The sequence below is a fragment of the Poeciliopsis prolifica genome, unplaced genomic scaffold (assembly GCF_027474105.1).
Source record: "Poeciliopsis prolifica strain line A6 unplaced genomic scaffold, Auburn_PproV2 SCAFFOLD015, whole genome shotgun sequence".
Taxonomy (NCBI): Eukaryota; Metazoa; Chordata; class Actinopteri; order Cyprinodontiformes; family Poeciliidae; genus Poeciliopsis; species Poeciliopsis prolifica.
Window position 1 is genome coordinate 10,937,611 of NW_026562390.1, and position 27,021 is coordinate 10,964,631.

General features: G+C 37.4%; 1 protein-coding gene across 1 annotated transcript; it reads left to right on the forward strand.

Moving 5' to 3' along the window:
* The first annotated feature begins 724 nt into the window (after positions 1–724).
* On the forward strand, positions 725–27,021 carry nup214 (nucleoporin 214). Its single transcript, XM_055040070.1, has 36 exons — positions 725–885; positions 2,461–2,656; positions 2,778–2,932; positions 3,192–3,390; positions 3,490–3,560; positions 3,646–3,709; positions 4,116–4,219; positions 4,569–4,675; positions 4,805–4,871; positions 5,210–5,333; positions 8,006–8,164; positions 8,760–9,201; positions 9,302–9,429; positions 9,578–9,666; positions 10,713–10,796; positions 12,079–12,228; positions 12,596–12,754; positions 12,903–13,006; positions 13,096–13,278; positions 14,088–14,176; positions 14,256–14,339; positions 14,510–14,809; positions 14,961–15,128; positions 16,313–16,424; positions 16,795–16,846; positions 17,458–17,527; positions 17,713–17,797; positions 17,897–17,949; positions 18,045–19,580; positions 20,171–20,238; positions 20,350–20,518; positions 21,125–21,283; positions 22,392–22,563; positions 23,671–23,816; positions 24,474–24,507; positions 26,419–27,021. Exons 1-36 carry the CDS (start codon positions 844–846, stop codon positions 26,453–26,455), a joined length of 5,961 nt encoding a protein of 1,986 aa, XP_054896045.1. The 5' UTR covers positions 725–843; the 3' UTR covers positions 26,456–27,021.

The following is a 27,021-nucleotide window of genomic DNA, read 5'->3' on the forward strand; positions in this document are numbered from 1 at the left end:
ATGTAATATATAAACAATAACAGCACGGAGCTTAAAAAAATACCTTTAATTTTATGTAATCAATTTATCAATTAATTTTAGATATTTTAGGTTTTCTTATGGCCACTCAGTCCAAATCCCTTGTGCTTCCTTCGCATGCCTTCCTTGTGTATAGAAAGGCTTCTGCTTTCATTCTTAGAGATAGCCAAAAGTTCTACTGTTGTTGTTTTTTTAATTTGAGGTCAAATGGTAATGTTTAATGGATCACTATTTATGATCTTCAGGGGGGTTTCCAGCCAGATTTCTTTTTCAAAGACAATAGTTCTCTGCTTTCTTTCCAGTTTGCCCTTCCAGTTTCAGTCATTTTTGCAGTCGCCTTCTTTGCATGCCAGAGACTTTACCCTTCTTAAAACAGACTAGCATATTTTCCACAACCACAGAATATGTCATTCCACACAGTTGTTTAGGAAAGCTGGGATTAAATAGCTTTTTGCCAGCTGGAAGAAAATCGCCACTTCTACTGACTGAAAAAAATAAAGCAAGGATGTTTCAGACAATAAATAAATAAATAAACGGGGATATGCACAATAATGTTACATTAAAAATGCTGAAAATATAAACAAGGAAATTACTAAATGGTAAATAAAAATATGAAACGCTCAATTCCATTGTGGCCTGAGCAAAGTAATCCTGCGTTCTGGCATCGACTTGCCATCCTGAGATCATTTCTTCAGGGCAAATTTGCGCGCTGCGTGCACAGCTGTACTACAGCGGCTCGCCTAAACTTTATCTCAGATACGGACTTTCAAGAAATAAACACGTAGCGTACATTTTCGCAAAAGGCAGTAGCTTCTGATACTGAAAATGGGAGACGACGCAGACGCCCCTCCCGAGAGGGAAATGAAGGTAAAGTCTTGTGTTGACAGATTAGCATGTGGAAGCTACTGCGTCAGTTCACTTTCTGTTTGTGGCTAGCTTAGCTAGCGAGCTCCTTGCTCAGTTTTAAAATTAGGCTTAGCTTGCCCTGGCATTTTAAATCGTATTTACTCAACTGTAATATTAACATGGACTTTCATGTGTTTTACATAGTATTTGTTTAAATGCCTCTGAAATTAAAGTAGACGATAAGTTATGTCTTCTAAGTTTTTAGCTAGCTATGTGTTTCTGGAACATTAGCAAAATATTGTTCACGCGCGGGGTTAATAAATAACTTTGGAAAATAGTTATCCGGTTATATCACGTATTTTCAGTGATATCAAAGTCTTATCATTTCCTCCTGTGTCGTGCTGGGATAGTTTTATCTTATGGTTGTGTAACAATATTTAAATGACCATGTTTAAACTTGTGTTTGCCTGTTTTCTCCCACTGGTCAATTTTTAGAGCAATAACTGAAAATGAAAGCATTCTTTTTTACTGTTGTTAAATGTTGAGGGGAAGTGTGTTATTAAGCACGATTTAGCTATTTGTTTATGTTTTTAAAAATGCTAATGCGGGATCGCCACAACAAATCTGAAAGCGAAACAATATTTCAATGAACCCGGTTTGGAGACTGGAGATAAACAAAAACCTTTTCTTGCTCTTTAAAAAAAAAGAGAAACCGATTGAAAAAAATCCCCCACCAGTACTTTAAACTCGACGAAGGTAAAGTGTATAAACTAAGGATAGAAAAACCTGGAGATGGCTAACATGTGCACAATGTTGTAGTTGGTAGCACTTGTGTTTTGCAACAAGAAGGCCCTGACTTGAAATCCTGACCTCAGGTCCTTTTGCATAAAATGAGTCTGTTCTTCCTGTGCATTCATGGGTTTTTACAGTGGCTTCGCTCCACAGTCCAAACTTATGACTGTTAGGTTAAATGGCTTCCCTAAATTGTTCATCGGTGAGTGTGGTTGTTTGTCCGTGTTGCCCAGCGGTTTCCTGTCTTAAGTGTACCCTGTCAAACCCTGTAAGGATATGAGGGTCCCTTCAATGAACAGTTAATTCCATAAACATCCATTTGAAGTTGAAAATAATCTTTTAAGCCTGCCAACATATTTCTGGAAGCATCACTGGTGACTTGAATCCGATTAGAATCTGTGTAGGAAGCTACAGATTTGGGTGATGACATCAAGGCCTTTCAACCGCAAAGATTTGGAGCTCAACGTCTAAGATAAATCTACAAAGCAGCAGAGAATACACACAGAAAGCTGATCAGCAAGTCTGATGTGGGGTTGACTTCAATAACTCTCCACAGATTATTGAGAAAGATATAAATAATGTTTGGCATTCCTTTTTTCCTGCAAGTTAAAAAAAAAACTTCTTGGTTAATTGAAAATAACGTTAACATTAAACCAGCTAGGGATCTGAATAATTTTGGACATAGCTGTGTTGTGGTTACAAAATGATTTGTTTAAAGGAACAAAGTGGAAAGATGTACTGTAGCCGATTCAGTGACATGTTGTTTGACCATGATGTACGTAACCTTTTGTTTGTTCTTGTTAGGATTTTCAGTTTCGACAGATGAAGAAAGTACAAGTTTTTGAGGCTGTTGAAGATGTGCCAAAAGAGAGATCAAGTCTACTTACTGTTTCAAACAAATATGGCTTGACATTTGTTGGCCTTGGCCAAACATTCAAAGTGTATCTTACTCAAAATATTCTAGCTGCTGATAGGGCTGATGGGAGCTCCTATGAAGTAGGTAAGAACATGTCCAAGCAAGTTTGATTCAAAATTTTTGTAATAGTATGTTCTGAAAGATATGTCGTTGTGGTGCTGAAACTGATTTTTATTTTATTTTTATTTTTTTTACTGTGTTCTAGTCAAAGGTATACCAGCTCTGGTGGAAGTGACTGGGGATATGTCTTTGCACCACTTGGCTCTGAGTTGTGACGAACTCACTTTGTCAGTTTGTGGGACAACTGAGGAGACCGGTTTGGCCATCGCATTTTATGATGTCCGAACCTTCATAAACAAGGTAAGTGCTTAATGTTTGTTTTAAAAATGCTAACGTTAGTATTTTGTGATTCAAAAAAAAAAAAAGAAACTTTTCCAAAAAGCTTTTCACGAGTTTTCTCACGTAAAGCTGTGAGAAGCACGCAAAACATAACCTTCAAATATGAAAATATGCATTCAAAAATATCTATTTAAGCTTTTTAGCCTTCTGCTTTCAGAATTTCCAGAAAAACTGTGAGTCATTAATTTATTTTCTGATTTGTCATATTTTCTTTTGTCAGGCCAGACCACAGAAGTCACCATTTGCATCGTTGCAGCCACCTGTGGCCTCTGATGCTCTAGTTCAGGACCTGAAGTGGAACCCTGCTCAGCCGTCCATGTTGGCTGCCTGCTTGTCGGATGGCAGCATGATGATTCTTGAGGTAACAGACGGTGTCAGGATTCAGGCCCAGCTACCTGCTAACAGTGGTGTCACCTGCCGTAAGTCTGACTTATATAAATATACTTTTAGTTCAGTTCATACATCATTTATACCTGTTGTTTGGCTCAGTTGCTGGTTGTTTACTTTACTTTATATAGTTAGCTGGAGTCCAAAAGGAAAGCAGGTTGCTGTGGGAAAAATGAATGCCACTGTCAGCCAGTATACACCAGTAAGTGCATTTTATTTACAATTATGAGATCAAATACTTGTTTTTTTTTGAGAAGTGATACTGATGATCTTTTATTGCTCAAAAGACTCTGGAAGAGAAGAGAGTCATCCCATGTCCACCTTTCTACAATTCTGATGACCCAGTTAAAGGTATTAATAGATTTATTGAAAAGGAAATTGTTCTACCCAGGTTGTCGTCTTCATACTGATGAGATATATCAGGGCCCCGTTTCAGAAAGCAGGGTCAACAAGCCCTAAGTAGAAGGCAGATACTTTGACTAAACCTACTTGGTTCTGTGATGCTCTGGGTTTTCTGTTCTCTCACCTTTTCCTTATGCCAGGTCTCAGCTGAAATGTAGGACACACTCTGAGTTTGTTCAGCCAAAACACAAAAAACTACAGCAGCAATTTCAGTCTGCACTTTATTGCTTTAGCACTATAAATATTCCATGTTATGAACTGACTCCATTTTATTTGCCAGTTTCTGATATTCTGTCCATGTGTTCATCATGCACTAAAACCTTTTTGACTCTTTGTTTAAAATTTTCTTGTGCAGCTCTGGATGTGCTGTGGCTTAGGACACCTGTGTTTGCAGTGGTGTATGCTTCTGCAGACGGGTGTCTTGAGACCCCTCCTGAGCTGGTGCTGATCTCCCTCCCTGTAAGTCACACAAAACCTCTGTTGCTCACTCGATTCATTTAATTCAACTAATTCACTTTATAGTTTTCAATATGAAACCCCCATGTTATAAAATAAAGTGCCACAATCCATAGCTAAACTCTGAAGAGCAGGTTATACATATTGAAAACCTCTAATGTGTCATACAAGTTATTATGAAACTGTTTAAGGATATTATCTAAATTACAGATGGTTGAAAGCCTGTAATATAAACTTTAACTATTAATGTACATTAAAACAAACCACAAATTGGTGTCAGAACACAGTATATAGTCAAATGTTTCTGTTTATTTATCACCGATAATTTGTAGCATGTATTTAAATTCACCAGAAAAAGGATGAGAAAGTGGAGCCAAAGTATTTGAACTTCGGTGAGAGTGTTTTTGGCAGCTGTACAGAGCGACAACATCACTACTTCCTCAGTCACATAGAAGACTGGTAAGTGTCAGCATTTTTTTATGCCTACAATAAAAAAGTGTCCCTTTTTACTTTTAATAACTGCCCTCATAGAATTTCATTGCCATGCTAAATTGATGGTTTTGCTGTGTCTTACTGTTGTTTTTAAAGGGATCTTATGTTGGCTGCATCAGCGGCGTCGATTGAGGTCAGCGTGATTGCAAGACAAGATGACATGGTATGTAACAAGAACAGAAACAACGTAAAGAAAGCAAACATGTTAAAATGTCTGTTTTGAATATAGAAAGAAAGAGAATCGCTCTTTGATTCTATCCTTAATTATCTGAAGTAACAAAAATCTCAATGACAGTACTGAACGTCGCTTCTTGATAAATGTGATGAAGTATAGTTGACATCTACAATGTCTATTTCCAAGTATATAGATTTCCCAAATCAGAAATGAGGATTTAGGGTTTATGACAGTCTTATTCACAACCGGTCAAATGAAGTATTCCCGGATTTAGCTAGAGCTTGCTAATAATGATTTGTTCTTTGTTCTGATGTTTGTTGTTGTAGATGTGGGAGGTTTGGCTCCTAGAAGATGCTAGTAGAGCAGAACTTCCAGTGACTGAGACGAATGACGACACCCTGCCTCTTGGCTTAGCTATAGACTACACAAGCCAGCAGGAGATCCAAATCAGTAAGTGTGGTAAACTTTTAGATTATCTAGACTAAGCAAAAGATATCAGCCTTTAAAATTTCTAGATATTAAATTGCTTATGTAAAGAAATATATTCAAATGAGATTGAATAATTAAAAGAAAAAAAGTTTCCACAGAACAAATCTGAAATCCTTTTGAAATCTAACTTATTTAACAAAGTGAAAAAGACTTTTCAAAAGACTGGGCCTGTAGGAAACCCACAGATTTTGCAAAGGAATGTAAAATGTACAATTAAATTCAGAATATAATTTGAACCTGATAATGCTTGAGTTCAGTTGACTTCATGTTAATGTAGTCCATATTAGTATTTCCAGTTTAAACCTAAAAACAACATAATCTGATATTGTTCATTCCTGTAATCACATTTCCTAAAAGTTGTCATACTGAAAATATTAACTTTTGCTGTTTGATCTTATTTCTTGATAGATTTGAACTGTGTTGAATACACCTCACCTTCACATCTCTGTGAAGTCAATGTACTGTGGTATTTAGTAGAAAGAAATTAGCATGTGCTAGTTAGCAGACTAATACAAGCACATATTATTTCCAAACCACTGCTGTTATATTTATCTTCCTTTTGCTGCTAGCATAGTTACAGTTATACATTTCTGTCATGAATAAAACAGCTGCACATTAAAATGACTAATTCATTGGAGGAAAGCATCATTAAGGGTGAGGCTGGCATTGTTGCTGTTATTTCCCTATTTTAAGCAGATGAAGAACAATTGAAAAGTTGTGTTATTAAACTAAATTAAAACATTCTGGACTGTTTTGTTTACTGCATTGCAGAACGGCTGATGTGTCAAATATGCAGTGTTGAATTGTACATTCTCTGTTGAGTAGGTTGCAATCTCAAACATGACAATGCATTTAGGGTAATATTTTTCTGGAATTAGATAACAAAAAGTGGATTAGTGTTGATGTCAAAAGAGAATATCTTTATTTGGACAACTCCACAGACAGTGGCTTGTATTTCGTCTTTGTCTAGAGGCTGCAAAAAGTAACAATAGGGCGGAGAACTCTCTACACAAGCAGAATCACGTCTCACGATGGGTGTTCATCTGCCTTTATCGTCTGGAGGTTGACAGTGTAGGAAAGGCACAAACAAACAGAAAAAAAAATCACTGAAACAATGATGTTTACTAACAGGAAAAAAAAGAAAAGGAGAGGTTCTCAGAATCTATTGTTGCGTCTCTTCATTGTCTCGTAGCCTCTCAGATATGACATGGCCAGATGTAATAATCTAAAAGGAAAGTTTCAAGGCCATTCTTAAAGGCGATAGTTGTGTCTGCCTTCCACAACGAATCGACCGTTTGTTTCACAAGTTGATCTGCAAAAGCGCTGCCTGTTACTCTCGTCTTAGAAACTCTGCAAACTATTTCCATTTAATCTCAATTCATCTCTCGTGCTGTAATACACCGCCTCTTTGTTTCATCTTCAAAATGTTTTTGCTGAACACACCTCTATTGATCAGATGAAACCGAAATCCATCAGGCTGCTTTGTGCGCACAGCATCCACTGCAGTGCTCCGTTGCAGCGTGTGTAAAGAATAGTGATAAGCTACCGTCTCAGTGCACTGTTTCATCCTCACCGGCCCAGACTGGTAGACACGCACGTAGAGTTGCTTCTGCTGTCTAGTCACATCTCTCCTCGTTCACGTCAAGAACTTCCTCCCTGTTGAGGAAAAGAATTGCAATTTGAGCAACATTATGACATGATTGTAGGCTCATCAAAATTTTGATCTGGAAAGAGGTATTAGGGAGGGCAGAGCAAGAAGGGGCGGGGGGGAGAGGGGCTAACTGCGGAGTTATCTGGGGAGAACAAATGTACTCATTAAAATGGCTCAGACAAGCTATAGGACCAAAACAAACAACAAAGCCCAGACGATCCTAATGCAGAATACTGATGAGGTCAACTGACTTTGTTTTTGTTGTTTCCATTTCACCCTTTTAATCTAAAACAGTATGAATTCTTTCAACAATGGTTAAAGTCTTTAGTCCATGGAGCATGCAAGATGGGTTTGAATATCCAAATGCAACTATGTGAATAACAAAAAGAAAGAGCAGTAAACATTGTGATCTTTTACACTCTTTTCTGATATGTTTCTAAGCATTAATATAAATTTTTGACAGAAACATATTAATATAGGTTATGAATCCTGAATTTTGATCCATTGATGTTGATTTAGGCTTGATTTTTGACATTTGGGCTGCAGCCAGCACCATGCAAGATTTTTGTAAATGCAGAGAAGTGGGTGTGAGGAGCTGAAAAGGTTTGAAGGTTTGGCAAGAAGAGAGACACAGTGGGCTGTGTTTTACACAATCAGGCATCTTAAGTTTTTTTTTTGTCTTTTTAAGCACAACTCTTGAGCGCCTTTTTAAGCTAAACACTGGGCAGAAGGAGCCAAGGTCGTGAGATGAGTTTCCTGCTAACATATGAGCAAATGTTCTCATGAATTTTACACTTAAGGTGACAAAGAGCAGTTTGTCTTCATTGCGCACAGCAAGAAAAACGGCTCAACTTTCGCTTGTAAATGTGATTAGTGTTGCTTAAGAAACGTTTGGTTATTTTTGTAAAAAATCCATAGCTAAACTTTTGTGGTTATACATTTTTTAGAACAAACATTCATATCACTCTCTATCTTCCCAAAGCTGACGAGAAGACTCTGCCTCCAGCTCCCACAATGCTAATGCTGTCCACAGAGGGAGTACTCTGCCCATTCGCTCTTCTCAATCTGAATCCTGGGGTTAAGCAGCTAGTCTCACCATTTAATACTCTTACCTTGGAAGGAGAGAGGCAGCCAAAGCCAGGTAAGACTTTTTGGAAACCTACCGATTTGTGTTTGGATTCCTTATTTCTCCCATTTCTCACGATAAGATTATCTCTCTCTCTCTTTTTTTTTTTTTTTTCAAATTGACCATATGATGTTTGAAATAAGTGTTACTGAAATATTTTCAAGCTGTTCTTTTAAGTGGTTTGAAAGATGATAACCTTTAAGCAAATCAAAATAATTGATCTCCTACAGATAGATGTTTACTGGAGCCTTAACACATTTTTTTTACAGTCAACATAGTTAAACATTGCTTTAATTTGTCACTCATCACATTCTCTTGAATTATTTTTTTTTATTAAGGGTTTTAGGTCTTCCACAGATTTAAACATTATTATATAAGCACTACACAAATTTCTACATTCCACTGATTTTGTCATATCTTTTATTAAATGTATCCTATTGTAATTAACATGACTTTTTTGTTGTTAAGCAGAAATTGTACAACTGTAAATGAAAGTTTGTGTCTTATTATCCAATTGAATCTAAAAGTTCTCATTTCCACAATTCAGCTTGTGATGAGATGCACTCAGTGTTTTTTTTTTTGTTTGTTTTGTTTGTTTTTCTATGCACAGGTTCCTCGGCAGCCCAACCAGCCAAAACCGCTGCCTCGGCTGGATCTGCTCCAGCAGCATTCCCAAACATTGCTCTTGCACCCGTCTCTTCTGCTTCGTCTGCTCCTGCTGCATCTTCCCCGGCTGTCCCATTCAGTTTTGTTCCTACAGCTCCAGTGTCATCCTCTTCATCAGAATTTACTTTCTCAATTCCAAGCACTCATGCCGCTACCACTGCCCCTCCTGCTTTCTCCCTTGGGGGATCTGGACCTTTTAGCTCAGTGTCCTCAAACGTCTCTTTTGCTTCCAAACCTCCTTCTGAAACTCCCTCTGCTGCTACAGCATTTTCATTCAGCACCCCTTCCATGAAACCCGCAGCAGCAGCAGCTCCAGCTCCAGTGTTAACACCTCAGAGTCTCCCTGCTGCCTCCCTTCCTTCTGTCAAATTAAATCTAAATGACAGGTACTCAAATCCTTTTTTGTTTTACTTCTCCTTTCACTGAAGCTTTGTGTTTACATATCAGCGTGAATATAGAGATGTAAAAGTTATTTTCTTTCTTTAGATTTACATCAGGGGACACCCCAGCACCAGCTTTCTCCTTTAATTCCACACTTCCCAAGGCTGCTGTCTCCTCTTCCAGTACAGCTAGCACCCTTTCACTCCCAGCCACCAAGCCTCCAGTTGTATTGAGTAAGTAGATGTTTGCAAACACGAATTTTTTTTTGTTTGATTCTTTTTTTTTTAATCATTTTAAGAAAGAAAGAAATAAAAGCTTAAATTTGAACTACAATATTCCTAGTATTGGTTGTTGTTTTTAATCTATTAATTGTTTTGCCAGCCCCAGTGCGTCCAGTTCAGACAGGCACACCTCCCGCAGCTGTCCAGAAACCGGCTCCGACTACACAAGGGCGTGCCCAGCCTCCACAGGTACTTGTTTTTGTTGTAAAGCGCAGGCTTCATAGAGGTTGACGTTTAGTTTTGCAAAAATTATGTCATGTCTCTTTGACTGAATATTTAATAAAAATAATTATCAAAAGAAATCTATGAAATGTAGAGACCCCTTTTGCAAGATTTGAACGCCTTAAAGTATTTTGTCACTGTTGAAGCATATAAACAGTCCTTCAGATCCATTGTATTTGCTCAAGTTTTGAAGATATCAGTTGTTTTGTAAGTGATATGATCTGCAAAAGCACCAGAGCCCGTAGTGTTGAACATTCTCGTAGAATCATAGTTCCTGCCAACGAGTCCTGACTTAAGAGTGATTTATTCAGCTGCTGAGAGTGACTCAGAAATTTCTCTCTCAGTGAAGAGGTGTAGTTGACCCCCGTTGTTAGGCGTGACACCGTCTTCTCGGCCAACCTTTCATGTAGTCTGTTTTTGCGGTCATTACCTTTTAGTCATGTTGTAAAAGCAGAAACAAGTTTGGCAGTTTTTTTTCTACCTTGTTGATGTAGAATTGCTGGCTAATTTCATTACCATTTGGTGTCCAGTTTATTTGTCGACTTTGTACAGCTCAGTATAAACATACACAACAATTCTGTGTTTGGGGGTTTTAAACCAGATATTGGAGGACCTGTGCAAAAATACTAATGCTTAGATATAGATGTTTTGCAAAAAACCTTCTATAAAAGTACACAACTGGTTTTAAATTGCATCTTTTTATAGGAATAAAAGACAAGGATGAGTAGTAACACAGCGTTTAATCCCTTTTATCAATCCAGATGTGATCAGAGAAGTGATTTTTTTTTTCACAATCCTTAATCAACAAAGAGAAAATTCAGCTGTTACAAAACCTTGATTTTAGTGGTTGCCACTAGCATCAAAATAATACTGTCACATAGGCAGGAAAAGTGAAGCTAAAATGGATTTTGTCAAATTGTGTTGTTTTTTGGTTTTTCACTTAAACTGCAGTGTTTTCTAAAGCTTTGGAGGCAAGAGGCTTTAAGTAATCATTTCTTGATATCATTATTCAGGCAACAGTTAGCATGAAGACCCTGGAGAAGCAGCTGCAGCAGAAGAAAGAATCTGATCCCATTATGACTGGTATTTTGGAGGAGGTAAGATGCATCCTGCTATTAATGCTGACATGTTTGTGGGTTCACTTCTTTATTGGTGACATTGTTGTTGCCCCAAAAAATTGAAGCTATGGTAATACTTTGATAGGTTGTGAATAAGACTGTCACGACAGCATCATAAACAAGACATAACACATGTCATGAACATGATTAAGTTTTCATGAACATTTATGACTGTTGTCATAAGGTGTCATAGATTCCTCTTGTAATTGCCTGTTATTTTGTCAGTGAACAATCGCCAGATGCAGGTAAAGCTTTCAAAAATATGACCCATGCAGAATTATGAGTGGCCTTCCACTCAAAACACTGATTATTATGTTAACTATATTAGACAGAAAACATTGTGAGCCTCACATTAAATCCCCAATTGCAATTATTTCAAAACAAAATACACAATAATTTTGTGTGAAGAGACAGAAGGCACAGTCTGAATGATTTCAACTGTGGATTATTGGAACGTTTTATAATAATATGAGCAGTTTTTGCAATTAAAATGTAACAAAAAAATTATTTTTAAAACTACTTTTTTTGAACAAATGGAGACATGTCTCAAATTTGAGTTTGCTCACTTTTTTCAGCAGAAAGGTACAGCCCCAGTCAAAAATTGGGATCTACTGTAGTTGACCCACCTTACCATGTCAATGTTTCAACTCTTATTGTGATACAGACAATGTATTGATGCAAAGTCCATGACATGAAATGAACAAGGACAGATGAACTCTATTAAAATCACTGGTCAAATATCCAGCAACGATTATACCAGAAGCTTCTTGAGGTCTAAAGCAAGTGGGTGGGTTTCTTTTTGCTACCTGCAAAAATCATTTAACCAAACATTTCTAAATATGCTATGCTCTAAACATAGCATATTTAGGAAACATAGCATATTTAGGGCTATGTGTGTAATTTTAACTTGTGTGATTAAAAAAAAAACCAATAAATTCCAACTTCTGCACCCTCTTTTAAAATTTGTTAAAAATGTTCCATTTTTAGATGAGTGTAGGAAACATTCTATTGAGAATATATATCACTGAAAACAGTTACAAAATCTGAGTGAAAATCAAGTTTTTTCTTTCACTTTTGTGCCTTAAGTTTTTTAGATTAGTCACTTAGCTTGTAAAGGAGTTTACACTCAAATATTTCTGGAAAATCTGTAAATGTTCCATAAAATCGCTGTATTATATAAATATATGTTCTAGATCTATAATACAATTGGTGAAACTGTTCTAAGACACAGTAGCAATGAAATGTTTTTGCTTGTCATCAGATTGCACACTTCCAGAAAGAATTAGACGACCTGAAATTGCGCAGCACAAAAGCCGACTTTAAGGTTGGCACTAACGACGAGATGAAGGATCTGAGAAAAGAATCTGAAGACCTTCACATCTTCACCCTGGAAATAAAGGAAACCACTGAGGTAACACTGTTTAATAAAAATTATTAAACAGCTTGAGTTGACCTAAAGCCACAAGCTCTATAGTGGTTATAATTATTTTTAACGCTTCCTTTTGAAGAAAATATTTTAAGTGAATGTTTTATTTTGCATGTTTAACCTTGAAAGTATTTTGTAAAACATGAATGTACTATTCATCAAATCATACTGTAACACTTATTATTAATTGCAAAATCAGATGCTGCCAGCACGCTGGCAGGGCCACAGCATCTAAAAGATCCCTTTTTGTGTTGATCTATTTTCATAATCTTAATTAGCAAAAAGACTGAGTGAAGACCAAGAAAAATTGTTGAAGTTGACATCAATCATTTTCTTTCTTGTAATTTCAAAGTCTCTCCATGGGGACATTGGGACTCTGAAAACCACTTTAATTGAAGGTTTTGCTGGGGCAGAGGAGGCCAAAACACAGCGCGAGTTGAGCAAAGACAAAAATTACAGACAGCTGCTGTACAAAAAGTCTCTAGATCCACGCAGTGAAGAACAGCTCAAGGTGAGATGTGGGTAACACTTTATTTGACGGGTTGTGAGTAAGACTGTCATGACATTGTCATAAACATGACGTAACACCTGTAATGACCATGAGTAAGTTTTCATGAATATTTATGACTGCTGTTGTGGATTTGTTTTTTCTAACTCAGGAAATTCGCAGACTTTACCAGTATGTCACGTCTGCTGTGGAAGACGTGAATGACGTCTTAGACGTGGAATGGGAAAAACACCTGGAGAAGAAGAAGAAGCAGAAGTGAGTCTAAAGCCTAACAGATGATTCCACCAGCATTTTTAAATATCTGAATACGGAGAATATTGTGTTTGCTTATTGTTTCTTTACAGACACATGGTTGTTCCTGGACGGGAGGGTTTGTTCAAAACACTGTCCAACAACATCTACATCATCAACCAGCAAAAGAACCGGCTGGACCAGCTGGTTCAGGAGCTCGCATCCCTGCGCCTTTACAGTAAAAATGCTGCTCCTTCCATTAGCCAGAACATTGCAACAGGATCTACAGCTGCTGGGTAAATAAAAAAATTGGGCAGAGAATTATGCTTGTATTTAGGATATATAATCTGCAACATTTTACTGGTTCCATAGTTACATTTTCACAACTAATATAAATAATTTGAATACTTTCTAAATCCATACGAGTATCCAAAAAAAGATCATTAAGAATAGAAAATGTTTTTATTCCCAGACTGCAATCGCTATGAGGATTTCCTAAAATATTACACTGTCTTTGAAATTGACACTTAAATTTAATGGTTTAGGTATTTTGGAAGTCCAAATACTTATCAAGTTGTGTGGACAGACTTTATTCTTTTAATAAACAAAATTGTTTGAAATTAATTTAGAACAAAAAGCCATTGCTTCAATTGTGCACTTTTTATGTTGTTTCTAAATTTCAGATGAAACTTCTCTGACTCCAAGTCAAGTCTCAAATTTGGACCCCAAAGTATATAACTTTTTTGCAATGATTTCAGCTTCCATTCAGCTAAGACCAACAGTGCTTATTACCTTGTAGGCAGATTTAAATGTAAACATGTAGTTCAACAAAGAAATTTGTTTCGGATAGAAAATGAAACCAGTTTCTCTCTAAAGATAAAAAAAAAACATTCAAGAGTTTAAATTTTTTATTAGAAAAAAGTGGCATATCCAAAAAATGTTATCACTCAGCATTCAATTCACAAAATGTCAATCTTCACAAACTTGACTTTATTGCTGTTGTAAAGTTGTTTTAAAAAAGATGTGTGTGTGTTACTACAATATGTCTCTCACTATCAGAGACATATTGTGGTGCTTAAATTATCTTCTTTCTCTGTGTTCATAGTTTTGAAAATGAGCTTGAGAGTTTAAAGGATGCATTCCTGAAAGCCAGGCTGGATGTTACTCCACCTAAAGTCATAGCCAAGTCTTCAGGTATTGCCCAGTTTTTTTAATATAAAGTCCATGAACAATATTTGAATATTTTCAAACACTGACATGTTTTCATCCGCAGTCAAGATATCACCAATTAAACAGTCCCAACTTCGCAATTTCCTCTCAAAGGGACAGATGCCTCCTGTACGCTCAACTGCACCAGGTACTTTCATTTTAGATAGTTGCGTGCAATTTTAAAATCTTTGCTTTACCATATATGTTAAAGTGTGAACAAACGCCCAGATGTGTGTAAGAATGAATAGTTTTCAAACGGAGTGAAAAAAATTACAACAAAGTAATTGTTTGTTTTTTACTTTTTATTCCCCATTGTAGCCAACTTGTCTCGTTCAGCGTTCCTTTCCCCAAAATACTATGAGGACCTGGACGATGCAAGCTCAACGTCCTCTCTGTCCCAGTCCTTGGAGCCTCACCTGTCTCACTTGGACCAGGAAGAGGAAGAACTACAACCACTTCAGCCCCCAGCTGTGACAGCGTTATCCACCCCCCGCCACCCCACGGTTGTAAGGACCCCCTCTATCCAACCAGGCTTTGGAGCCATTCAGTCCACCCCGCTACCAAAAATTCAATCAGCACCATCTTTGGGTTTTGGACTGAGCCCCATTCCCAGTCCTGGTAATTATGTACTGCCTGCTTATTATTGAGTTAAAATTGCTAATATAATAAACCAGATTCTTTTAGAGTTTTCCATCTTTCATATAAAATAAGGCTGTCACTTTTACCAGTAAAATTACTTATCATCATATCTGCTGCTTTTATGTTTTAGTTCCAACCAATAAAATCAATCTCAGTGGGGCTGACAGCACTGCTCTTGCCACAAAGACGGTAAAACATGGCGCTCCTCCGACAGAGAGAACTGCCCCTGTCACCATGTCTGCCCAGCAGGCTGCAGCCAATGCAGCCATGCGCAGACAAATGGCCAATCAGAAGACAGGTAGGTGGAACCTCTCATATTGATGTCTTATCATCTTTAATCCTACGCATTTTTTCTAATGAGACCAATGATTCTTTGCAGTTCTCCTTATGAGATTTAATTTTGTTTTGCATTTAAATTTATTTCGCTACACTTTGAAATAGTAGGTCTTTGGGATTTCTTTCTCTCTAATTGGAACAACTCTTCCTGAGTTTTAAGTTTTTGCCTTCTCCTCGTGGACACACTGCTTCCACATCTTAGGGAAAGGAAAATGAATAGCCAATAGGCAAGTAGATGCGATATACACATCAATGATTTTGTGCTGGTACTCTATAGCATCTCTTTTACTTAAATACTGGCTACCTAGCTGCAGTGTATCAAAAGTTTTTGTATTTTACTTTGTTTGCATCAGGTTTTTGGATGATACCCAAGTCCTAAACTATGACTTTGGTATCATCGTGGCAAATCTTTTAAAATTACATGTTTGAAGAATATATATTTTTTATGACACCCAGTTATTGAGCATGCATCCAGTATATTTTAGTACAGTAATATTGACAACTTAAAACAAGTACAAGTATTTAAAACAATACTAAAGACAATACTAAAGTATATAATTCCCATATAATATACTTTTTTGAGTTTCTTGAAGAAAATGCAGCAATCAAGCGTGCAACCATTTTGACAACGGCCAGAGCAGCTTTATTGGTACTTAATGTTGTTTGAGTAATTCATTTTGGTAAATAATTCATTTAGTCTGTTTTTCAGTATCTGCCATCATTATTAGTTTTATCTGTTTTGAGGGTGGACATTTCAGGCCCGAAGAGATAATCAGGAAGTGTTTTAAAGCGGCAGAAACATCATTAATGTAGAAGCTATTAAGACATAAACTGAGAATATTACTTGCATTTGTTTGAATTTTGTTAATGAATCCTTATTTACTCTGAACATTGAATATGTTCCAGTAGATCTATGATATACGTAATAAATATGAAATCTTTTACATCATGTTGCAATGCCTTTTTTAAGTCACCAGAGGGAGACAATGGCTTGAAGACAAAACGCTCTAAACTGAACCACTTCATGCTCCAAACAATAACATCTGTTATTCTCCCACCGACTTAAATCATCATAGAAACATTTTTTATAGTTTAACCCCTCACAGACATTCATCCTGTAAAATGCTGATGTTTTATGTCTTCCAGCTTCTGTTAGCAGTTCCTTGACAGAGTCTACCTTAAAGACTGTTCCTCAGGTGGTCAATGTTCAGGAGCTCAAAGAAAAAGGGCTGCCTGTTCAGGTTTCTTCCATCATCAGGTAGACACTACTAATAATTCAGACCACATATTCATATGGTGTCAGCTTCATAAATTTAAACAAGATAATTATTGGCAATCTAAATCAAGAAAATTGTATAATCTTGGATTTATGTTCAACAGTGATCAATTTAAGTGGATTGACGGCATTAAAAGCAACGTTTACAGCATTGCATATCAACTAATGTCACAGTTTTCAGTTTTTCTGACTTTAAAAATGACTGATATTTTATTTTTGTTGTGACTGATGAAACAAAAATAAAATATGAAGAATGACTGTTTTATTATCAAAATAATTATTTCACTTAAAATAACCCAGGAACATAATTTGGTTTATACGTTTACTCCCCTCTTCTGTTTTTCTTTCCCAGCTCTTCGGTGCCAGATCTCACAAAGCAGGCTTTTGCCAACCCAGTCAAGCGAGTGAGTGTGAGCTGTGTTGTCCACACAACTTTTTTTTTTTTTCACCCACATGACGCCTGGTTTTTTTTACCCCTAAAAGAATATCTCATAAAAGTCACTCAACAAAATGTTTAAATGTAACTACTTTTCTGAAAAATAAATTAGTTGGTTTGAAAATACTATAGTACCAAACTACTGTATATTTTTTTTAGCGTTTTCAGGAGCGTTACTTTTGTGAAAAAACACATTTCTTGTTTAATATATCTGAATATGTGTCCTTGGACTTCTGTTCTGCATTAGATGTGCAAAAATTCTCTGATTGCTCACAATTTTTCCACTGAGAACAATTTTGACTGCATAGGTGAGAAATGCCTCGGGTTTCTCTCGTATTGATGCTACAAATTTCTGTTGGTTGACACAGCAGACCCTCCCACCAAAACTGTTCTCGTACATTCCCAAAATAGCCTAAACCTAAACAAGAACGACTCAAGTACATGCATACTATTTTTATTCTCCTCCATCTGCATTAAGATTAAATTTGGTGAATAAAACAGAAGATAAGATGAAGTCAACTAAGTTGCCTTTATTTGTTAATTTCGTGTTTTCATTATAAATTCATTGTATCTTGGCAGACTACCACCCCAGGGATTCAGAAGATTTCAAATGAAAGTACATTCGGTCTACAGCCAGGCTTTGTTTTTGGTGAGTATCGATTAGTTATTCTGTTTGAGGATGTACAGCAAAGCCGGAAAGTTTAATCTCATTACCTGTTGAAAGTGATCATATCAGTCCAAACATTTCATGTCCGCTCCTGCTTATGTTCTTTTTGGCTTTTTGTTATTTGACTTTGATAGCTTTTTACTAACTTCATTAACTTTTTCCTGAAGGTCAGTCATCCAAAACAGATGTTTCAGATGTTCCTACTAGTTCTGTGGAGCCAAGCATTAACAAACCATTTTCCTTCACACCAGGGTAAGTTAACTTCAGTCATGAAAAAAAAAAAGCAGCCTGAGATTATCTATTACTGTCTTTGTTGACCAGGTTTACGTCATAACTTTATTGCCTTTGCAGGTCAGCAGGGTTTCCTTTCCTTTCTGTTTCACAAGGATCTGGAATGACACAAGGTAAAGCCCTTTCAGTGACTTGGTATCAATAGCATTAAATCATCGTTCGACATGTCCACATTGTTTCAGTTGTTTCTCCTTTTATTTCCCATCAGTTAAAGATGTCAGTAAATTCTCCTTTGGTGGAAATGGGAAGATGGTATTTGGTCAGACTGCAGAAGAGCCATTCTCTCTAACCCCAAAGTCTGTGGCTTCTGGTATTAGCACTGGGTCTCCCACTCTGTCTTTGAGCACATCAGGTGAAGCAGCCAAACATAGCTCCCTTTCCACAGCCTTCAGGACGGAGCCACAACCACCGAAGACTTCTGGAGGAGAAACTCTTGGCTGTTTTTCTGGACTACGCGTTGGCCCAGGAGAAGAAGTCAAGGATACTGTAACAAAACCAGCTGCTGCATTTACCTTTGGGGAACCTGGACTTGGCAGTGGCAAGGGAGTACAATCATTCAGCTTTGCATCAAGTTTCCAAAAGCCAGCTGAAGATTCTGGAACTACAGATTTGTCTAAGGGCGCTTCATCAAGCAGTTTGTTCAAGCCTCCTGAAACAAACTCCAAGCCAGCTTTCTCACTTCCCACAACTAGCGCCACACCTTCACCCTTGCCTACGTCTCTTAGTAGCCTTCTTGCAGGTTCTTCAGAGGAACCAAAAGCTCCCCCTCAGCTCTCAGAACCTACGCCACCCCCTGAAAAAGAATCAAGCACCACTGAACCAGCTGGGGAAAACGCCAATCAGTCTGTGGCCCCAGAACCTGCAGTGGATTCCTCATCCACTGCAACATCCACACCTGCACTTCCTGCGCTGACCACTGCCACTACCCAAGACCTTCCTTCTGCCAATGTTGCACCAGCTGAAGTAACTCCCCCACCACCATCTATCGTGGCTTTCTCAACAGAAGCCACCCCAGACCCCTCGTTCACTTCTTCTGTTTCCACTTCTGATGCTCCCACCATGGCACTGGTCTCTCAGGGAGCCCCGCCAGCATTCCAGGTTCCCATTTCTGAAAAACCAGGTTCCATTTTTACACAGCCTGCTCCTGTGCCAGTTGCTACTCCTGTCCCTGCTCCTGCTCCTACTCCAGCTCCTGCGACGACTAACAGTAGCACTATTGGGGTCACACCAGTTATCAATACAGCTGCTCCTGCAGCCACAACTACCACAGCTACAACCGTTACCCCTGCACCAACCACCACTGCCAACACTGTTTTTGGGCAACCAGCTGCACCTCCTGCTTCTTCAGCCCCCTCAGCAACAGGATTTGGCTCGACTGGTTTTAGTGCTTCAACTGAGACAGGTTTCAACAAATCCGTGTTTGGGCAGAGTGGCTTCGGCCAACCTGCTAGCAGTGCCGGATCATCCAGCGGTTTTTCTTTTACCCAGTCGACATTTGGAACTAGTTCTAGCAGTGCAACGACTGGGGGAACGAGTCTTTTTGGGGCTTCAACTGCTGGCGGTGCAAGTTCATTCTCCTTTGGCAGTGGAAGTACCAACACGCCCATCAGCATCGGGTCAGGACTGTTCGGACAAAGCACAACTCCTGCATTTGGTCAGAGCTCTGGGTTTGGGCAGCCATCAGGCTTTGGCAGTAACACCACCACATCCTCATCTTCAGGATTCAGTTTTGGTCAACCCTCAGGTGAGTCTGAGCAGTAACCAATGTATTTAAATACTATATTGTTTGTCACCACAGTTTGTATATAACTCTAACTATGTCCTAGAACACATTCAATGATCTTTCCATTTGTAACTCGCTGGGCTTTAATTTTAGCTCAGTTACCCAGATACCATCTTGTTATTCAGAACCATAAAAAAAAGATCTTAGATACATGGCTAAAAGTGGTAATATGACACTTGTATCTTCCGTTGTTGAAGTTAACATCATCTGACACCTTATGAATAAAGATATGTGCCCAAGAGCGATAAGCAGCTGGATGATGTGTGATAAATGTCAACTTATCTGACCAGCCTGCTCATTTGGTGAGAATTAATGGTATTAAATGGCAGAATCTTACATGAGGATGCTTTTTTGTAATTATTGTCATTAATAGCCAATCTTATTGTGTTGCACAGTTTTTTTTGTTTTTTTTTTTTTTTCAAATATTCTCACTCTGAGGTTTGTATTCAAGTATCTGCCAGAATTTAGAAAACCTTTTATACCCCTCTTCAAACTTACTCATTAGATTTTATGAAATCATTTAACGTGGAAATAATATGTTCTTGTCCCAGGATTTGGTTGCTCTGCTGCCAACCCCGTATTTGGCCAACAGTCTGCAACTGGAAGTGTATTTGGACAAGTATGATTCACTAACAAGAGCTAATTTTAAAATATTTTCTTGAAAAGTAGAACATATAAAAATGTATTTAAAAAAATTGCAATCTTCCTGGTTTGTTTATCCCATCTGCAGTCGTCAACAGGGAGCAGTTTGTTTGGTTCAACTCCAGCCAATGCAGCAGGTTCATCTTCTGTAGGATTCTTCAACGGCCTTGGGGGCAAACCGAGCGAGGATGCCGCCAACAAGAACCCATTCGGCGCCCCTGCTTCTACCGGAGGGTTTGGGCAGCCCGCTCAGTCTGGTATGTTGCTTATTTTTTCCTTTAAAAAAAAAAAAAGAGTTTGCATTCACTATAAATGTAAACAAAAAATATATAATTAGTAGTTTATTTAATATTTTTATGTATTTACTTTTAAATATCTGTACATTGAGAACAAAGTGGATCCAAAGCAAAATTATCTGTGTGCACAAATTTAGACAATACTGATTGAGCTAATTTTGTATTAAACCTGTCACGAAAATATATTTTGCTATCCCAGGAGTTACTGCAGATGTATGATAATATTGTTGTTCTGAGACTATTTTCAACTGATATATTGCTAATGGCTTAATAATGCAAGTCTGCCGTCTCAAAGACTAACTTTCATTTTGTACAGAACACTCCAAACTGCAACTGGAAGATATTTTAAATATAAAACACAAGCAAACACTAGAAATAAAATGGATATAAATCAAACACGTTACTAAAGCAATAAATACAATGAATTATTATGTCTGCGTAATAATTCAGAAAATATTTATCTTCGGAATGGAAATCATTGAGCTCGTTTTAATTTATTATGCAATAAATTAATTGATTGACAGGCTTCCTTGTGACCTAGCTTTTTTTTTCTTATTTACTCTCCAGGTTCCAACAATCTCTTTGGGAATAGTGGTGCAAAGGCCTTTGGGTTCGGCCAGTCCTCCTCTGCCTTCGGGGACCAGAAACCCAGTGGGACTTTCAGCACTGGTGGAGGGAGTGTCGCTTCACAGGGGTTTGGCTCTTTTGCATCACCAACAAAACCTGGTAGGCTGTAATAAAATGCTAATCACACAACAACATCAGAGATCCTACACAGTCTTGAAAAGTCTAGAAACTGTGGAAATTTGCTTTACCATTTTTCAGGTCTGCATAGGTATGGAAGAAAGAAAATTAAGTGTGGGGAAAAAAACGTTTTGTTTGCCAGATTTTTCTAAAAGTTTGATAGAGATTAATAATTGCAATGGTTTGACATTGATTATGTTAAATTGACATGATTCATTTTTGCTTTATGACATCACAAGTTGATTTTAATACATTTTCTATTCATATTTTGATTCTGGACTTACTGAACATATACCAATTCAAAAATGATGAAGAAGCGTTTTTTGTTTTTTTTTAAACTACTTTCTCTTAACTTTTAAATGAGGTTGAATTAGACCTGCGGTTCTTAAACCATTTAATCTGCTGGACAGTAACACAATTTTAAATTTGTTTTATCAAAAGAAATCTCACTTGTGAATGAGATCTCACGAGTCTTCTTCATCACCATAAAATCAGATATAATCTTATTCCAAACCAGTAGCTGGGATATAAAATTTAAACTGAATTTCAGCCTAACATAATTTTTGTTATTTTTCTTCTAATTAGCTGTTGCTGGGATCCCAGTTATCAGCTTCACTGGGATACTGGTAGAGCTCAGCACATTAATGTCCTACCTCTGGCCTTTGAAAGGGGAATGTAATCTTGTTACATTAGCTCAATCAATTATTTACTGGGGCATGCTGCTGGCCGGGCTGTAATTTCAGCACAGCGCTTCTACCCTGCTGCTCAGAAGCATCGAATTAGGTGTGAATTATTTGTCCTAAGTTATCACAGTGCTCTGTTTTTTGAGTTGGTGAAAAAAAAAAATACTACAAATAAATGACACAGCGCTCATAAGTTTAATTTACCATTTGTTTTAGATGCATTCAAGAAAAATAAACTTTCCAAAAAAATTTGAGTGTAAATTGAAACCTCTTTACCTGTAAAGAGTTTGTCTTACACTACTTTTTTTTTTTTATTTATTTAATCAATGTCCAAGTGTAGCGTTTTTGTTTTCTATTGTTCTTGCTGGGCACAGTTGTAAAGCTAACTTATGTTTTCCTTCATGCAGGGGGCTTTGGCAGTCCTCCAGTGTTTGGGAGTCCTCCGTCTTTTGGTGGTTCCCCAGCATTTGGTGGTACAGCATCATTTGGCACAAGCCCCTCCTTCAGCAATCCCATGAATCCCTCGGCTGGTAAAGTGTTTGGAGAGGGAACGGCTGCTGCCAACATGGGAGGATTTGGGTAAGAATTTTGATTAGCATCTAACTTCGTCTCCATACCAGAAGAAGAAAAAAAAAAAGACAAAATATAAATTGTGTTATCAATTGCACAAATACGTACTTTTTCTGAGAAAAGCAAAATATTTGATGCGTCAGATACAATCCTTGGTTTTGGGTCATTTTATTGCTGCAGTTTCAAACAGTTTGAAAACGTCAGTATGAACAGACTGTTTGTGCAGAGCTGAAAGAGCAGCGGCAGCAGAATTCAGCCTGCAGCACAAGCCAGCATTTTTGAAAATCAGAACATCTTTGTGTGCTCGGTTCAAACACACAAACCATACATGCAAATTATAGCAATATAATAAATGAAGACATAAAATACAGAGGTCTAGAAAAGCACTTATGTGGTCAAATCACATGTATCGTCAAATTCAAAGTAATCACTTGATCCATAAAGACTTCAGTTGGCTGAAATTGAAAATATTAAATTTTTGCAGTATATTACACTCTGAAATGTGTGGGGTGACTTTGTATTTAGCCTTTTTGGATCAGTGATTTGTTGAATCTCATTTTGCTTTTTGATTTCTATTCTTACAGAAAATGCATTTAAAATTTAACCGAAAATTGAATATATATATTTTTAACCCCTCTCAACTTTTCTAATCTAATGATGGCATCAACGTTGAGCTCTTGTGTTGCCCTTCCTGTTTGTGTGTTTTGATAGTGGTTGGGTTGGTTGGCTCTGGGCCTAAAACTATGGATCTCTGTGCAGGAGTAGATTATTCCCCTCAGATAATCCCACTTTGGGGTCATGCTGCCTGCAGATTAAACAGGCCTGCTCTCTCTACTACTTCCACTGGGATGCTTATCCTCTGTTTTCCCTCTCAGGAATCGGTGGGTTTGCATTCTGTAGGACAGATTAAAGACGAACAGATCGTGTCCTCTCATTTCAAAATTCTCGCACGTTATTCTACTTCTTCCGCCTTTCAGGCATGTTTCCTTGGAATTTTACAAGCAAGGATGAGAATTATGGTTTTCTGCTTGTCTCCATAAATTACTGATTCAAATGGTGGCTTATATGTGCCAGTTCATCTTAACCTTGATGTGTTGCTATATCTTTGTGTGTCAGGTTCTCTCCAGCTCCCAGTGCCCCTTCGTTTGGTGCTCTGGCCAGTCAGACTGCTCCTTCGTTCGGGACCTTGGCCCAGCAGGGCTCCGCATTTGGAAGTCAGCCCAGCAGCTTCTCAGGCTTTGGACAGCAGCCACAGACTGGAGGTGAGGCACTTTTTGTTGATGTTGTTGTGTCCTCTCACCATTTTTAAATTCCAGAAACAAGTTTTACAGTTTCGGTTGTTTAACAGCGTCGCAGGTTGTTTTGTTAATTATCTTAAATTTTACAGACATTCATTGCTTTTAAAATAAATTTGGATTTTTCAAAGTGAAATACAGAATTAAAATCATTGGCCCATTTTGTTTTTATTGTTTTTTGCTACAGTAAGTAAGTATGGCCTTAGATTTTGAGTATTTTCCAGGTCAGAAAAAAATAAAACATATAGAACATTTCTGCTTCCAGACATTGTAACTTATTCTACTGTCTAAAAGTCACATTCATCCGTCCCTCTTAGCAAGCTGTCTATCATCAGTTCATTCATCCATCATTCTGGCATTCTCTCAATCTTATCTATCTTTCATGTATTTAAATACAATCTGTCCATTTTTCCATCAATTTGTCTGTACGTCCAACTATTCATCCATTCATCCTACCATTCATCCATCAATCTGTCCATCCTTTCATCCCCTTCACCTATCAATCTATCCATTTATCAGTCCATCTATCCGTTGCGCTCTCCATCTGAAGACAATAAACACCCATGATTGAGTTTATCTGCATGTTGCTTTAACTCTAAATCTCTCTTCCTTTTTATTTCCTAGGATTCTCAGGAAACACGTTCGGGTCTGCAAGCCAGTAAGTGTGGTCAATGTGTTTGAAGTGGTATTTTCTGTGAGCGCTGACGAGCGAACAGAGACACATATCTGTGTGTTTGCTGTGCGCTGCTGCGCCCGTGGGGTTTAGAAGCTCACATCTTTTCTTCCACAACACTGCTCTCGGTTAAACCTTTCTGATTTAATACCTCCTGATCCAGCCTAATTTGGTTCCTTCCCCCACCTCATCTCTTCTCTTCCCTCCATTCATCCGAATTTAGAAGTGCTCTGTGTTATTTGATTCAACTTCTAGAGAACGTTTTCTGTTTGACCACTGAATATGAATGAAGCCAAATTAATAAAACATTGGCTCGTATTAAAGATGCCAGAGTACTGGTTAGTGCTGGGCATATTAAATGTGTGTTGAAGTCTGTGGAGGTTTAGCTCATCGGTTCTCCTGCCTTTAGTCATTAGTTTTCCTGTTTTTATGCTTGTGCATCTCCTGCCTCTCTTGTCCTTTTCCCTTCATTTCTGCCTCCTTATGTTGCCGTGTGTCACATGGCAGCCAGTGCTGACCCGGGGTCTCTTCCAGCGAAAGCACGATAAAGTGCACAGACCTGTGTGGACTCGTCCTAGCTTATTGGACACGTTCACGTTCTGATATCAATTTTACAATTACTCTATTTTTTTAAATGTATTTTTTTGTGGATGTGTTCTGAGAAGTGCAGAAAAACACAGACGTAAGTCTACCATCTTAACTGAGAAAAACTGTTTAGACTGAATGTAGCTGATATTAATTGGCTGTTCTCAATGGAATCTTGATTTACTGTCACTGTTTTCTGTTTAACCAAAATAGCTTTTGTCAACACTGGAAGTGACATCTCAGTAGTTTAGAAATCACTCTTAGATTCATTTTTTTTAGAGGAGAACTGGACACCTTACAGCCTCTGGTTCACATTCAGCTATTTAGAGGTTCCTAACCGGTCAGTCAGAAAATTTTAATTCAGCAAGCATGGAGTGCTAATTCTGCACAGTAATTTTGATTTGCTGCTTTCATTAACAAAAATAAATTTTAAAAAAATCTTAAAGGTGACTATTGTAAACCTCCTAGCAGCCGCATCAGCACCCTCTTGTGTTTTCTCATAATAAAAAAAACAGATTAACAACTTTTTTTGTCAAGTTGTCAGTTCGAGCCATAAGCTTGTGCATTTTTTAATATAGCAAACTTCATAGCAAAGGACTGAGTTAATCCAAAGTTTTGTCTGTCGTTTTCATGAATACAGTCTTTATGCCATTGGATATTCAGCCTTTTCGCTAAAGTCTCAGCGCAGTAGCTGCTGATGCAGATGCTAAAGGTCACAGAGTTTTGGAATAGAATATAATAATTAATTATCTCTTGGTCAAATTTCCTAATACTTTGCAGTCCTTTCCTCATTTTTGTTCTGACGTAAAAAGCTAAAGTGGTTCAATCAACTAATAGGACTTTATTTATCACTAGGCTAAACGTACAGAGATTTAGAAGAATTTCTGCTTTATTCTTGCTTAGGAGTTTCTTTTTTAGCCTATAATCATTTGCAGTAGGATGATGTAACGTTATCAATATGACATGTCATTTATTGTCATATGATGACTATTGTCTGAAAATTAGCTACACATCCAGTATACAGCAGTTGACTGTTTTTATTGATTTAAAAACATTATTTTCAGTTTGTAGATTAAAGACAATAAGTCATGGTCGAGTTATGAAATTAAACATTAAAAAATCACTGCATCAATTCTGCTGAAAGAATAGAAGTTTCTCTTAACATATACTGTTTATCTTTTAAACATAACAAAAATATTACAAAATCTAAAAAGTTCCAACAGCTTTTTTGTATTTATTGCACTACTATTGTCTGTCCAGACTTTTTAAATTCTTTCTAATAATTTTTCTTGTGTTGTTTTTTTATTTTAGGTCAAGTTCCCAAACTTTTTCTAGCTGGCGAAGCTAGTGTTCATGATATCTTCAAGAGAAACTGACCAATGCTCAGTTCTGTCTGCAATCAAGCTTTCGGAACCACACAATGCAGGGAAGAAGGGAAACGAAGTGAAGCAAATGATGACTTTCCTCATATTAAAATAAAGCTTTAGCTTATAGAGTACCATTGTTTATCTACATGTTCTACATTTCAGCACAATGCATACTTTGTGAGCTCAGTTTGTCCTTTACCTGCAACCGTTTGTACGAGCAGAAGAAATGATACACTTCAATGTTGGTCAGAAAATAATTCTTCTCATCAAAATATTGTGGCAAGTTTCAAGATATTTTGTACTCGAAAACAAAAATTCAGAGGTACAAAAGCAGTCAGGTGAATATGTCAAATTTCAGGCATAATGTTGATGTATTTTAGGAGTCGGGCCACAACACTTTGCGAAACCATTGATGGGTCTGTTTAGAAAAAAAAAATAGAAATGCATGTTTGTTTTTTAAATTAAAATAAGAAACGAGGGTGTCTGTTTTTGTGAGAAAAATCTGTATTTTTATTTTTAACCTGGAAATAAAGATTCTTTTTTCTGC

Bases quoted from the DNA above. Each gene is read 5' to 3' on its own strand.
- nup214 (XM_055040070.1), top strand. From the start codon at position 844: ATGGGAGACGACGCAGACGCCCCTCCCGAGAGGGAAATGAAG. The intron at 14,177-14,255 runs GTATTGCCCAGT...TTTCATCCGCAG, and splicing joins AGTCATAGCCAAGTCTTCAG to TCAAGATATCACCAATTAAA. The intron at 14,810-14,960 runs GTAATTATGTAC...TTTATGTTTTAG, and splicing joins GAGCCCCATTCCCAGTCCTG to TTCCAACCAATAAAATCAAT.